This window comes from Equus przewalskii, chromosome 30 (assembly GCF_037783145.1).
Source record: "Equus przewalskii isolate Varuska chromosome 30, EquPr2, whole genome shotgun sequence".
NCBI lineage: Eukaryota > Metazoa > Chordata > Mammalia > Perissodactyla > Equidae > Equus > Equus przewalskii.
The window spans coordinates 14,559,470-14,572,435 of NC_091860.1; the positions used below are offsets into that span (position 1 = coordinate 14,559,470).

At 36.2% G+C, this 12,966-nt stretch overlaps 1 protein-coding gene across 2 annotated transcripts in view; it reads right to left on the minus strand.

Annotated features, from left to right (window-relative positions):
- Window positions 1-12,966, minus strand: part of PLXDC2 (plexin domain containing 2) — a 412,323-nt gene that overhangs the window by 118,728 nt on the left and 280,629 nt on the right. For both annotated transcript variants that reach the window (XM_070601478.1, XM_008519041.2), the window contains exon 7: window positions 10,321-10,439. In XM_070601478.1, the coding sequence (XP_070457579.1) occupies window positions 10,321-10,439 (119 nt within the window). The remainder of the gene's footprint in view (window positions 1-10,320; window positions 10,440-12,966) is intronic.

A 12,966-nucleotide genomic window follows, 5' to 3' on the forward strand; every position in this document is an offset into this window, starting at 1 on the left:
CCACTCTGACTCTGGCTCAATAATAAGGCAAAAGAAGATGACAGCAAACCTGAAGCAAAAGAGAGCCTTGAAAAAGTGTTTGCACATTTCCACCTCCTTTCTTGGACCCCTGCCAGCACATGAGAATGTACCCTGCTGGTCTGCTAAAGATACACAAAAGACGTGGAAAAATGTTTTCTTTCCAGCAGAGGTCATCCTTGACCAGCTAGCCCCTAGCCAATCCATCAGCTAACAGCCTACACATGACTGAGACAAGTTGAGTCAGCAGGGTCCAACTCAGATCAGTAGAACCACCAAGGTATCTTGTGAGAAATAAGAAATGGAGTTGTTCTAAGCCACTGCATTTTGAGATGATTTGTTACACAGCAATACCAACCAATACATTCTCTATTAAAGACTCACTAGCCAATACAAACTTCTCTGGGTGTTTGTACATAGAATGAAGTAGTATTATTCCTCCTAGGGGTCTGGGAATCAGATAAATATCTGCACCTCTAGGTACAATTAAACTTGAAAGATTGGACTGTTTCAGTAGAAAAGTTTAATTTTCTGCATCTTATTTTCACTCTTTTATATCCTTTATTTTCCAGTTTATTGCTTTTCCTCTAGACTCCAAAAATAGAGACCAACGTTACATTACCTAGATCCAGATTCGCTTAACCTAAGGAAAATCTACCCCAAACCAAAATGGGTAGCCTAACAACGTAGAGTTTTCTGTCACTGAAAATAATCACATCATAAATTGGCCAACCCTCTAGGAAGAAAGTTATAGATGACCTGTAAGGATCCTTTCAGCCTCAAATTCAATGATTTCATTATAGTGAATTATCTTGACTTTTCCAAGTTTCAACAAGCAAATTGTTAACAATGATTCAAACCAAAATTATAAGGGTGAAATGTTCCACCTATACACAAAGAGAGCAGAGGTAAGTAGAAATCATCTTTTGCTTCTAAGGGTAACATTTTAACTCGCTGCAATTTTTTTAAGATTTACTTATTCACGGGAGAGTGACTTCTGAGGACTAACCACTAATACCATACATATCTCTATGCTGAGTCTTAATATAATGTGGGAATATAAAATAGAAAATGAATTTCTGAGAATAATGTCTACTACATATAAATTACTTTCTCAAAAGGCATATACACTCTCCATGCTATTGGATAAGATAAGATAGGAAGAATTCATTCGCTCATTTATCAGATATTAACTGAACATTTTCTCTGTATTATTGTAGGCACTGGAATTACGGAAGAGAACAAATCAAAGACTGTGCCTTCATAGAGCTTTACCTTCTAGAGGGTGGAGGCCGACATTAAAACTAGTGGATACAAAAAATATAGCATGCTAGGTGGTGGTAAGTGCTAAAGAGGAAACTAAAACATGGTAAAGAGATAGAAAGGGATAGGGGCCTCTTTGAGAGAAGGAGTCACAGAAAGTAAGGTGACTTTTCTGTAGTAAGCCTGCTATGAGGATATTTGAGGAACAGCTCTGAGTAGAGGGACCAGTGCATGCAAAGGCCTTGGTTGAATTGTCTTGGTGTCTTTTAGGAATTAAAACGTTATCATTGGACCAGAAGGAATAAATAAGAGTGTCAAAGTTGCTGGGAGTTAGTGGGGGCAGATGGTAGGGAGCACGCATTCCCTGCAGCCATGGCAATGACTTTGGATTTTATTCCAAGTCGTATGGGGAAGGTTTAAAGGGTTTGGAACAGTAGAAGGACATTCCATGACATCTGAAAAAGATCACACTGGCTGCTGTGTGATCAAGAATGTAGGGGGCAAGCGTAGACAGAGAAACTACTTAGGAGGGTATGAGAGTTGTCCAGATAAGAGACGGGTGTTTTAGACTATGCTAGAGCAGTGAGCATAGGAGGTGGAAGTGACAGGAAGATGGCCCCTGGATGAAGTGTGAAGGTACTGCTATCAAGACATGCCGTGGATTTAAAGGGAGTGAGGGAAAGGAGAGTCAACAACGCCACTGAAGCTTTCGGTCTCAGTAGCAGGAAAAATGGAGTCCAGCTTTTCATCATGGCTGCCATGTTGTACAACTTCAGTTCAGTCACCTTGCAGGCCATAAGAATGGTGTCCTCCGGATCTGCAGAGAAGAACCTGTACATCTCTAAAAAGGAGGTCTGAAATGTCCAGAGAGGGAGAAAACTAGGAGAGGACGTGTTAGAAAGGATAACAATTTTATGGCAATATCACTGGCCTCAAATGCTTTTCTTTAAAATTTCACAGACTTCACGAATAAACGCATAGGTTTTCTAAAACTGTAGTATTTTATCTTGATTAAAATATTAAAATGAAAATGTACAAGAAGCTTTCAATTCCCTACGTTTTCTTAGAAGCCACTCTGCCTTTTATGAAATGATTACATATCTGGTTTTGAAAAAACCACTTTCACCAATCGTATTAAATGTCTAACATTGTAGAAGATTAATGAGGAATAGACAAACAATTCTGGGCTTTCTAATAGATTTCTTTCAGAAATACGTCTGCGTCTCTCCACCGGATATTGTCATATCTTTTTTACTCTGCCTTCTTGGGCTGTAATCTTTTTACTTCAAAACATCAAAGGTGTGGGGTTGTTCTACAAAAGGATCCTTCATCCACTCACTGTAGCCAAGTAACGAGGCTGTGTAAGCTGTCTGTGTGCAAGGCAGACCAGTCTGCAGGTTTCCAGGTCAATAGAAAATCACAGACCATTAAGATGAGTTAGGGGCACTATTAAAAGCCATATTGAAAATGAACTACTTTTTGATGAACATCAACACAACAATTTCATGTGTATGTGTGTATAAATAAACTACAGCTAATGTACAGCTAATATTGAGCAAAATTAGCTCAGGAAAGGGTCTGTCATATTGTCACAGTCACCTGTTCTTCAGAAGACTATATTTACAAGGATGTGAAGGACCCAAGCCAGAGAAGTCATGGCCAAGGATGACGTCCACGTACAAAAGTCCTAAAAACTTTGCTTATGGGAAGCAATTTTGCAGCCTTTCTACAAATTTATATTAATTCTCAAAACGTCTCCTAAATCAGTTCCTGGGGATGTCAGGAAGCCAATGTGAAATGGTACAAACTCTAAACTACAGAAGCTTTTTTAAAAAAAGAAATGTAGCTTCATTATTTTCAAGGGCCTATAATAGTTGCCTTTTTATGATTAAAGCAAAGCTAAATTTTCACTCAGCCACTGTATGATTTGTATTGAATCATAAATTTCTGAGAATGAGTTTTACAATTACAGTCATTCTACAGGATAGATAGCAGGAAAGGAGCATTAACACCAGTTAAAATATGCTTCCATTTCAGCTTACACAAGCATTTATCAATTGTATTTTTTTTAAGGTATTTTATTTTTTATTCCATTTTACAAGACACAGATAGTGAAGCAAATGAAGTATGGATACAAAAAAGCATTGCAATGGCTAAACAAAATTAAGGCAGGAGATGATATTAGGAGCAAGCAAAGGTAGGCCTTTGGAGGAAGACTCAAAGACAGCTCGGCGTTCCACACTGTGGCATCATTCTCCAAGACACAAGGGCGCAACACAACGCCTAGAATGTAAACTTTTATGTCCGTCTCTAAAACAGTTATGGAGATAACAGCATGCTGCTTGAGTCAGAGCTAATGGAATTTTACTTCCCTCTTGGTTCTGCCCTGCAAATCTCGCCAAAACATTCATTTGTTTCCATTATGGACCCAGCTATCTATCTAACAGGCAGCGCAGCATCTCAGCAAGGGCTTGATTGTATAGTATCTGTTCCAAAGTATGAATCATACGCCTATCAGAACGTAACTGGAAAAGAATTACTCTAAACTCATTTTTGTTCACTTGCTAATCAGCAATACGGTGTCTAGCAGTTTTACACATATATATGTCTGTGTGTAATAATAAATATATAAATATACATATATAATTCTTTTTAAACCCAAAGCTTACTATTTTATCCATTCTCACCTGCATTCAAGCCCTAACTTCCCACCTTATCTTTCTGAAATGTCTGATCTGGCTTCTGCATTACTCAATAAGGCATCCAATTTTAAAAAGTCATGCTGTCTTTTATTATTATCAAAACAACACATAAAGTCCAGAGTATTAGTGCTTAGTTATCTGAAAACTACATTTGAACAGAAAGGCTTTTGGTTAAACTTGACAATATAAAAAATCCATTTGCTTTCCTGGAGATTGTTACCATTTCGCACAATTATTTTAATCTCTTTTTAGCTTACATATACCTTTCCATGTGCCAGGTATTAAGACTTGATGGCACGGACGCAAAGGAGAGCCCTAAGCTAAAGATACTTTCTTAACATGCCTCCTGCCCCCATCTTCACAGTCATACCCTATCTAAAATCTGAAAGAAGACAAATAACAGCATAACGTTGAGAAGTAAAGACAGTCCCTATATTGAAAGAGGAGTCTCAAATTTAATCTCTACATAAGCTGGTGCTGGCCTGGGATAAGAAAGAAGAAATCAGTGAGGGCAAAAGAGAAGGGAGCACACCCTGAGTAAAATTTCCAGCCAATTGTTGCTATGTGGAAATGCAGGATAAGTGTTTCCAAACCTTCTGGTTTCTCAAGAGAAGATGCGAATGTATATTTTTGTTTGAAATCTGATATTTAAATGCTGACAACATATCCATTTTATAAACACATACACACGTAAATCGATGTGACCTCTGACTTAAAGATTGCCCACTAGCGAACTGACACATAGAGTTGGAGCTTCATATAAAAGGAGACAGTGAGGCGGGTGCCAGCTGAAGAAGCCCATGTGACTCGGCTCAAGAGAGTCAACACTACGGCGGGGACTTTACCTGGGACGACAGGTGGGTAAGGGGGCTTGCCTGAACACGGCCTGGGAATAACACAGTAAGGGAAAAGAAATGGGATGGGACACACTGCACTGTGGGTTTGAGGAGACACATGGAATATCAAGGACTTTCACCTCAGGGACAAAGGGTCCGTTTGGTCTTGGAACCTCAGAGCAGAGAGACAAGAAATGGCGTGATACAGCAAGAGCACCTTGTGAGAGAAACTTCTCAGTGACACCTCAGGGAGAAAAGGGAAGTGGGACTTGAAAGGAGAAAGGGCACCCAGAAAGAGCACACACATGGCCCGAGGACAACATAACCATTTGGTGCAGGGCCAGCATTAGAACAAATTTTCTATTTCTAAAATTATTTCTTCTAGGTTATTGGTCCTTCTACTGGCTACTTTATTTCTTTATTTCTTTTGACTCACAGCATTTGTTATTGGAACATTACAAAGGGAAAACGGTTCAACTGTCATTTTCTTACACTACAGAAAATAAAGAGAAATGAAAACATCAGGAGCTTCTATAGGTGAGATAACTAAAGAATAAAATACACCCACAAATGCAAATGAATTAGATCTTCAATAAAGCCTTGTAGATATAATTTCATACTTTATGTACTTAAAATACAGGGAAGTGTGATGATATAAAATCATCTGTGTCTACATTTTCTTTAAAATTATTTCCTTAGAGTTTATAATCAGTATTTTAACTCATCCAGGGTTTCTCAACCTTATATTACAAATTTATTAAATAAATTTTATTTAAATAAAAATACATATGTTTCTGCTCACACAACTATAAAGTTTCTTGGATTAATTTACCCTATTAACATATGTCAAAGATTCTGATACATATAGCAATAGCCATAAATGCAAATTATTTCATATCTAAATGGCAATTGTTTCACTGTTCAGTTCTTTTTAGCTTTCTCTGACTCTCTTGAATTCTTTTAGTCCATAAATTCTACAAGCTCAGTAAGTGTTCATCTTTTAATACTTTCAGGATGATTACCATGAATGAAGGGTTATTATAGTTTAAATAAGAGGAATAGTCTTCAAAGAAATTCAAAAAATGCATTAAGGGTGCCATTTAAACCTACAACCAATTGGCAATGGCGATTTATTAACTATGCATTCTTCCACAGTAACAGTAAATGTTACACTAAGGAACATTAGGTTTAAATACTTAAATGGTAAAATAGATTAAAAAGTGATTTTACTTAATAAACAATAAAGTTCCTATATACTGACCTCCTCTGAAATTTGCTGCTGAAGGAGATAGTAAGGTACTCAAACAAGCAAATGGATGGAATAGGCTGACTCTCAGGTGGGTATGCATTTTCTATGGTTTCCCCCCGTCACCATAAAGAAGGATTACATGACATATTTTTTAATTGCACTGTCCAAAACTGGTGACCATCCTGTCCCTCCCATGAGACGGTAAAAAAAAAATCAAATTTGCAATAGACACAATATGAATGATATCCTTCCCTAGTTTGTATCAAAAGTAACAATAAATTCAAAATATAATCAGAGAAGAAAGATGAAACAAGTCAGAGGAAATGCAACTTCTAAAATATGACGGTATAGGTATACTAGTATAGACAGCATCAAGAACTCTCAGATATCTGACTTCAAATTTCTAATACATTTGGAATGAAGTATTTTTTTGTGAATAGGTAGTTTCCTTGTTACACTGTCAATAGAACAAAAATTTCAGGTCTCTATCTATATAATCAAACAATCATCATTATTCAATGGTAACTTAAAATAATATAAAGAATCTGGGTTCTATGGTCAGAGCCAGTTATTAATAGACTAGAAAATTGGAATTTGATTTTCCAAATTCCACTGATCTAAGAGAGGATGCATGTTATTATTATTATTATTTTTACCTATGGATTTTTTTTCATTTTTTAAAACACAGGAGTTCAGAGCCACTAAGGCCAATGCTCCATAGTAAATACCTAGGTCTTAGGTGGAGAGCCCTGAAGGACGACCCGCTAAGAGTAAGGACAGTGAAGCTAACTAAAGTAAACAGCTGTGTAACAATAAGGGCCTATAACTTAAAGCAGAATTTCAAATTTTGGGTTGAATAATACAGAACTATAAGCTCAGGAGAGATAACAATTATTTAAAGGAGTCTGTGCCTCCCCTATTTCTCTCACCAGTATGGTCAGAAGAATACTGGGCCTTTGGTGAAAGACCATTGAATGCTATGAGCAAATTTTTATTCATTCTTATTTTAAACAGTAGTAAAGTACTTCCCTATCTCAATCTCATTACAAGAAAGAGTGTTATGAGAAGCACAAATGTATTTTATAATTTATTGATCATTATTTATCTAGTTTGCACTGTGAAAAATTATGCTGTTGGAGAAATGACCATACATGGAGCATGACAGAATTGGAGGTCATTTGAGTGGTTCGTATAGGCAGTTGGTACATTAAGAATTACTAAGAGAAACATAATTAACTACCAGAATAAATCATTTGAGGATAATAAACTGAAATTCGTATCAATAAATTTATTCAGTGCATTACTAATTTTAGTCTACAACTTAACCAAGTCCTTTATTGGCAGTTCCTGCATAAAATAGAATTTTTTTCTCAAGCAAAATGTAATAAAATAAAACAAAGCTGGCATTAGCCAGTTAGGAGCAACTTATTACAGAAAGAATTGTATTTCCTCCCTGTCTATAATTTTTTTTTCTGCTTTATCTCCCCAAACACTCCCCCCCCCCACCCCACCCCCGGTACACAGTTGTATATCTCAGTTGCACGTCCTTCTAGTTGTGGGATGTGGGACGCCGCCTCAACGTGACCAGCGGTGCCATGTCCGCGCCCAGCATCCGAACAAGCGAAAGCCTGGGCCGCTGCAGCAGAGCGCGCGAACTTAACCACTCCACCACGGAGCCGGCCCCCCTGTCTATAATTTTGGTTCTGTACATTTAATCTGGACAGGAACATAAAATTATACTCCTTATATTCTTAGGTTCTTATGATTTCATTAGCTCTATAACTTAACTAGAAATACTTCTCCTGACTTTGTGGGATTGTAATTGTATAATATATTGGAGTCAGATAAAAAGATTACTAAATACCACACATTAACAAGGATTTATTGAAAAAACAAATAGGAAATAGATTTGTAAATTGTTATACGTAATCTCCTTGGGAAAGAAAGAAATAGATTTGTAAATTGTTATACGTAATCTCCTTGGGAAAGAAAAAAATGTTGAGGTATCTTGGGATCACCAAATTAAGATGACCTGTGACCTCCAGCATGTAATTTAACCTTTCTGACTCAGTTTTCTTACTATAAAATCAAGATAATTGTGTGTGATTTAATTCCATAATTAAGCCACAAACATTTATTCCATAGCTTCTAGGTGGCAGCACCTTTGTGAAAGGCTAAGAATATTAAAATATGAGATATTGTTGAAGAATTGAAAAGTATAAAGTATGTGAAAGCATTTTGTCAGGGATAATAAATTATGCAAACAACCATTGTATGCCATCGTGATTATAAATATTGTTCTAGAAGTGCCAGGAGCATCTAGCTCTCACCCCAATTGCAGAGGACCCCTATCGTGGAAAATTTTGCAAATAGAAATTTGCCTCAGCAAATAAAATGAATGATAAGTATTCGAAATAAAAAAAGTAGGATGGAAAATTTTTTAGAAACTGCTTTCTAATCAGGACAGAGAAAGGACAGTAAGGCAAATAATAAAGTAGTGACTTCTCTAGAACTCTGAGTTCAGAAGGCCTGACGTTCAATAGGTCAACAGTCTGGGAATGTGAAGAAAGTGTTAAAATTGCCCATCAGCTTATTCCCCATAACAAAACAAGAAAATCATAATGGAAAATTTTTTCTTTGATTAAAATTAAAAAAAGAAGAAAACATTTAAAAATACCAAACCCACTACAAAGAGAGAATAGGAAAAATAAACTGTTACTCTGCAATGTGAGATACCATTGAGAACAGTATAAATGAAAATGACAATTTTTACAGTAAGGACTAGAGAGAGAGACCACAATAAGAACACAAACTTCTGTTTTGACAAAGCCTACAGTTAGTGAGATTTAAGACTCTACACTCACTGACCCTACATCTTTCCAGAAACTTTACCACTGTTGGTTAAAACTGTTGAAAACTAACATTCCATAATGTCACTCTGCAGCCCCAGCAACACATCAGATTATAATGAAAACTTGAAACGACTGAGTCCCTTTGAGCGACATTCTCTCAGCTTCCAGAGAGTGTGCTCCGAGAATATGGTAGGCAATGATATAAAAATATAGCTCTGGATGAAGAAGCACCAAATAGAACAGACCTTACATTATATTCTATTTATATTATCACCCCAAGTAAATGATTAATTCTACAGAAGAATTCTTCAAAGGAGTGGGAACATTTAACATGGTTATGAGATTTCCAAAAGTTGGCCTATTTAATAGAAATATAAATATCCCTCACTTTATAAAAAAGATAGACTTCAGAAGACTTGACCAAAGGGAAAATTTCTAAAATTGTCAGCATCTTTTTAACAGCTGAAGATTCATTTCCAAAGAGAAAATAACCCTTCAGTTGAAAATAAAATATTGAGTCTGCATTATTATAAATACCCATTAATCCATAGGTTAATAATGCCCACTATCAATTCATATTGTCAGAATTTCTCTCATGCCTAGCTATTGCCTAAAACATCACATCTGCTGTTCTTGGAACCTTATTCCTATATTCTTTGTTTTCTTCCCCCAAAGTTTAGGTTGTCTAATAGAGCTTAATGACATTGTCAATAGAGTTTTGAACCAAACATGCTATTATTCTAATTTAGATATTCTGTAAATTTAAGGCTACTATTTAGCAAATTTCCATTCTTTACTTTGTCAATTTGGTAAAATGAAACAAACCATAAGTTTAAGTTCCTTTATTCTTTCTGTCACTTAGATCTCTAATTAATCTTTCCTATCAGGTTGCAATAAGCATCGGCCAAAGGGATTGTGGACTCAGCTGTCCTGGAACGCTTTAAGTATTGGGTCATTAAGTCACACAAGTTTTCATGTCTACTAATTCTTTTAGAATTAGAACCAAAAAAGTCACAGAAATTGACAAGGCAAAACAAAAAATATAAATATAAACAATCAGATGTAGATGAGAAGAAATTCTTCCAAATTGGAAATATGTTTTCTTAGATATATATCATTATAATACCACTAGAATATAATTATTCAATAATTTTATGAAATTCCTGGATTATAATAGCAATGATATCAGAAAACAAAACAAGATAAAACCTAAAGAATTAACAATCGGTGCCACACAGTAGATTTAAAAAAACGTATTTTTTTATGAAGCAAAAGAAATCAAGAAGTGAGAAAATGATCTGAGGTTCATTTCTATAAAATATCCCTTTCTTAAAACTTGGAGGAAAAGCTAGATAGAGGTCAAGGTCAAAGGGGAAGGAAATCATCAATACATTACTTACTTCTTTGTATCCAAAGATGATGCGTCCGTCTATGAGGAGGGTTGCCTGGAATGTGAAGCTTCCCAGGTTGTAATTATCCTGCAGATGTACATGGTCCCACTGGACAACAAGTGCTGTGCCTATAAACACCATTAGAACAGAAGAAATGCAATGAGAAAAACATATCAATGAATTCTAGTGGGAGTCTTCACAAAAGTATGGATCTAGCCTTCAAATCTTGTAGTTGCGCTATTTGAATTTTACATGGTTTGAATCCTGTTATTGAAATAGCATTCGGGATATTTTTAAAGAATTGAGTATTCTCTAAATATTTAGTAAATTCTAACCTCATACTGAGGTTAACATTGAGCCCAGTAAGGGGAAATTTTGCCTTAGGAAGTCCATTAACGTTAATGGGCACTGTCTGCTTAAATTTCTCTGAGCCTCTTTCAAAATGCAGCCCAAGTGGATTGAATGAACTTCAAATACATTTGACAAATGCTGAAAGTGAAAGGAACACATCCAGGAGAGCTATAATCACTTATAAAAGACCTGAAAATGTCTTTTTCATACATACAATTATACTCTTCCACGCTGAAGAAATTCCTTTAACATTAATGGGAATTTTCTTCTTTGATTCACAATGCCTGCATTTCTGTCTTTGTTGTATTCCTTTAAAGAGGCTGCAAGGTAGCTTACAGGGCCCCAGGCTAAAATTTCTGAAGCCCCCTTGAAATACACTGAGATGAATCTTCAGTGCTATATCTCATATTCCAATGAGTCAACCTGCCAGTGTTTATTATAAAGCTATTAACATGAAATATACATTGGAACACAGTATAAGAGCCACCAATGAGAATTCATATTTTGTTTTAACTGACAGTGTTTATTCTCTATTTTTTGAAAAGAAAACAAATGAGCAGCTTTTGCTTAGCTTAAAAATCTTGTTGCCAAAAAATGTTGTACAGAAAATGAAACTCACAGAACCAAAAGAGCAAAACTTACCTCCCAGATCAGTAAATATCTGAGTATGAAAGAAAAAAACCAAGATTTTATGATGGACAGCTTCTGGGTTAATGACGGTTCGGAGGTGCTGAGAAAGTAGTATGTTCAGAGAGGGTGTGGAAACTCCATACCCCTTCCCACATATCTTGCCGTAAGCATTTCTTCCTGAACTAATTCCTGTACCACATGATTGACGTAGAACAGAATACTGTCTTTACTGTGTTTTGGGGTATGACTTAATGCTGAGAGCTTTTGACTAAGATGAGGGCATGGGGGCTCCTGAATTTGCCTCCTCCCATGAACACGCCTAATGTACAGCTACAACCAAAGAATTTTCTTCTGTGAGAAATCCGGAAACTAGCTGAGTGACTGCTATACATCAGGTGACTGAGAAAATACCCACAATGAAACTGCATACATCTAGGTGCTGACTGTGATCCTCCCTGGAGCCCAAAAGAGCCAGTGGGCGCTTCCACCACCTTCTTTCTTTGGCTTACTCCAATAAAAAAACCAGGTCACCAGCATCTCTGCGGAAGGAGCTTGCACAAAAGTCTGATGTCCAGCTTTTGTGGTTGCCACCTTAGGGACAGACCTCCAGATCACCTAGCTCTGATAGACAATGGGATTTGCATTCACGAGTCCCATAGGACTGCAGTAGATAAATAAGCAATTAACAGGCATGCCCATGAACACTTGCCATGGCTATCTCCACAGGACTCAGCAGAGAGGGGGCAGGCACAAATGCCCATCTCCCAATCATCTAGACAGAAAATCAAAAAGGAAATACTGGACTTAAACTACATGGTTCATCCCAAAGCAGCAGAATACACATTCTACTCAAGCACACATGGAACATTCTCCAGAATAGATCACATGTTAGGCTACAAGACAAGTCTTAACAAATTTAAGAAGACTGAAATCATATCAAACATCTTGGCTGAACAAAATCGTATGAAACTAGAAATTAATAGCAGAAGGAAACTGGAAAGTTCATAAATATGTAGAGATTGAAAAATATCCTACTGAACAACCAATGGGTCAAAGAAGAAATCAAAAAGAAAATCTAAACCTATCTTGAGACAAATGAAAATGGCAACACAACGTTAAAACTTACGGGATGCAGAAAAAGCAGTCCTAGGAGGGAAGTTTATAATGATAAATGCCTACATTAAGACAAAACAAAAATCTCCAAAAAAAAAAAAAACCTAACCAATCTAACTTTACCCCTCAACAAACTAGAAAAAGAAGAAACCAAACGAAAAGTTAGCAGAAGAAAGGAAATAACAAAGATCAGAGTAGAAATAAATAAAATGGAGACTAAAAAGTCAACAGAAAAGGATAATGAAACTGAGCTGTTGTTTTTTAAAGATAAAAAAGTTGACAAAACTTTAGCTAGACTAAGAAAAAAGAGAAAAGACTCAAATGAAATCAGAAATGAAAGAGGAGATGCTAAAACTGATAACACAGGAATACTAAGGATGAGAAACTAGTATGAAAATTATACGCCAACAAATTGGGCAACCTAGAAGAAATGGATAAATTCCTAGAAACATAACACCAATCAATAATGAATTATGAACAAATAGAAAATCTGAACAGACCAGTTACTAGAAAGGAAATTGAGTCAGTAATTAGAAAACTCTCAAAAAGGAGAAGTCCAGG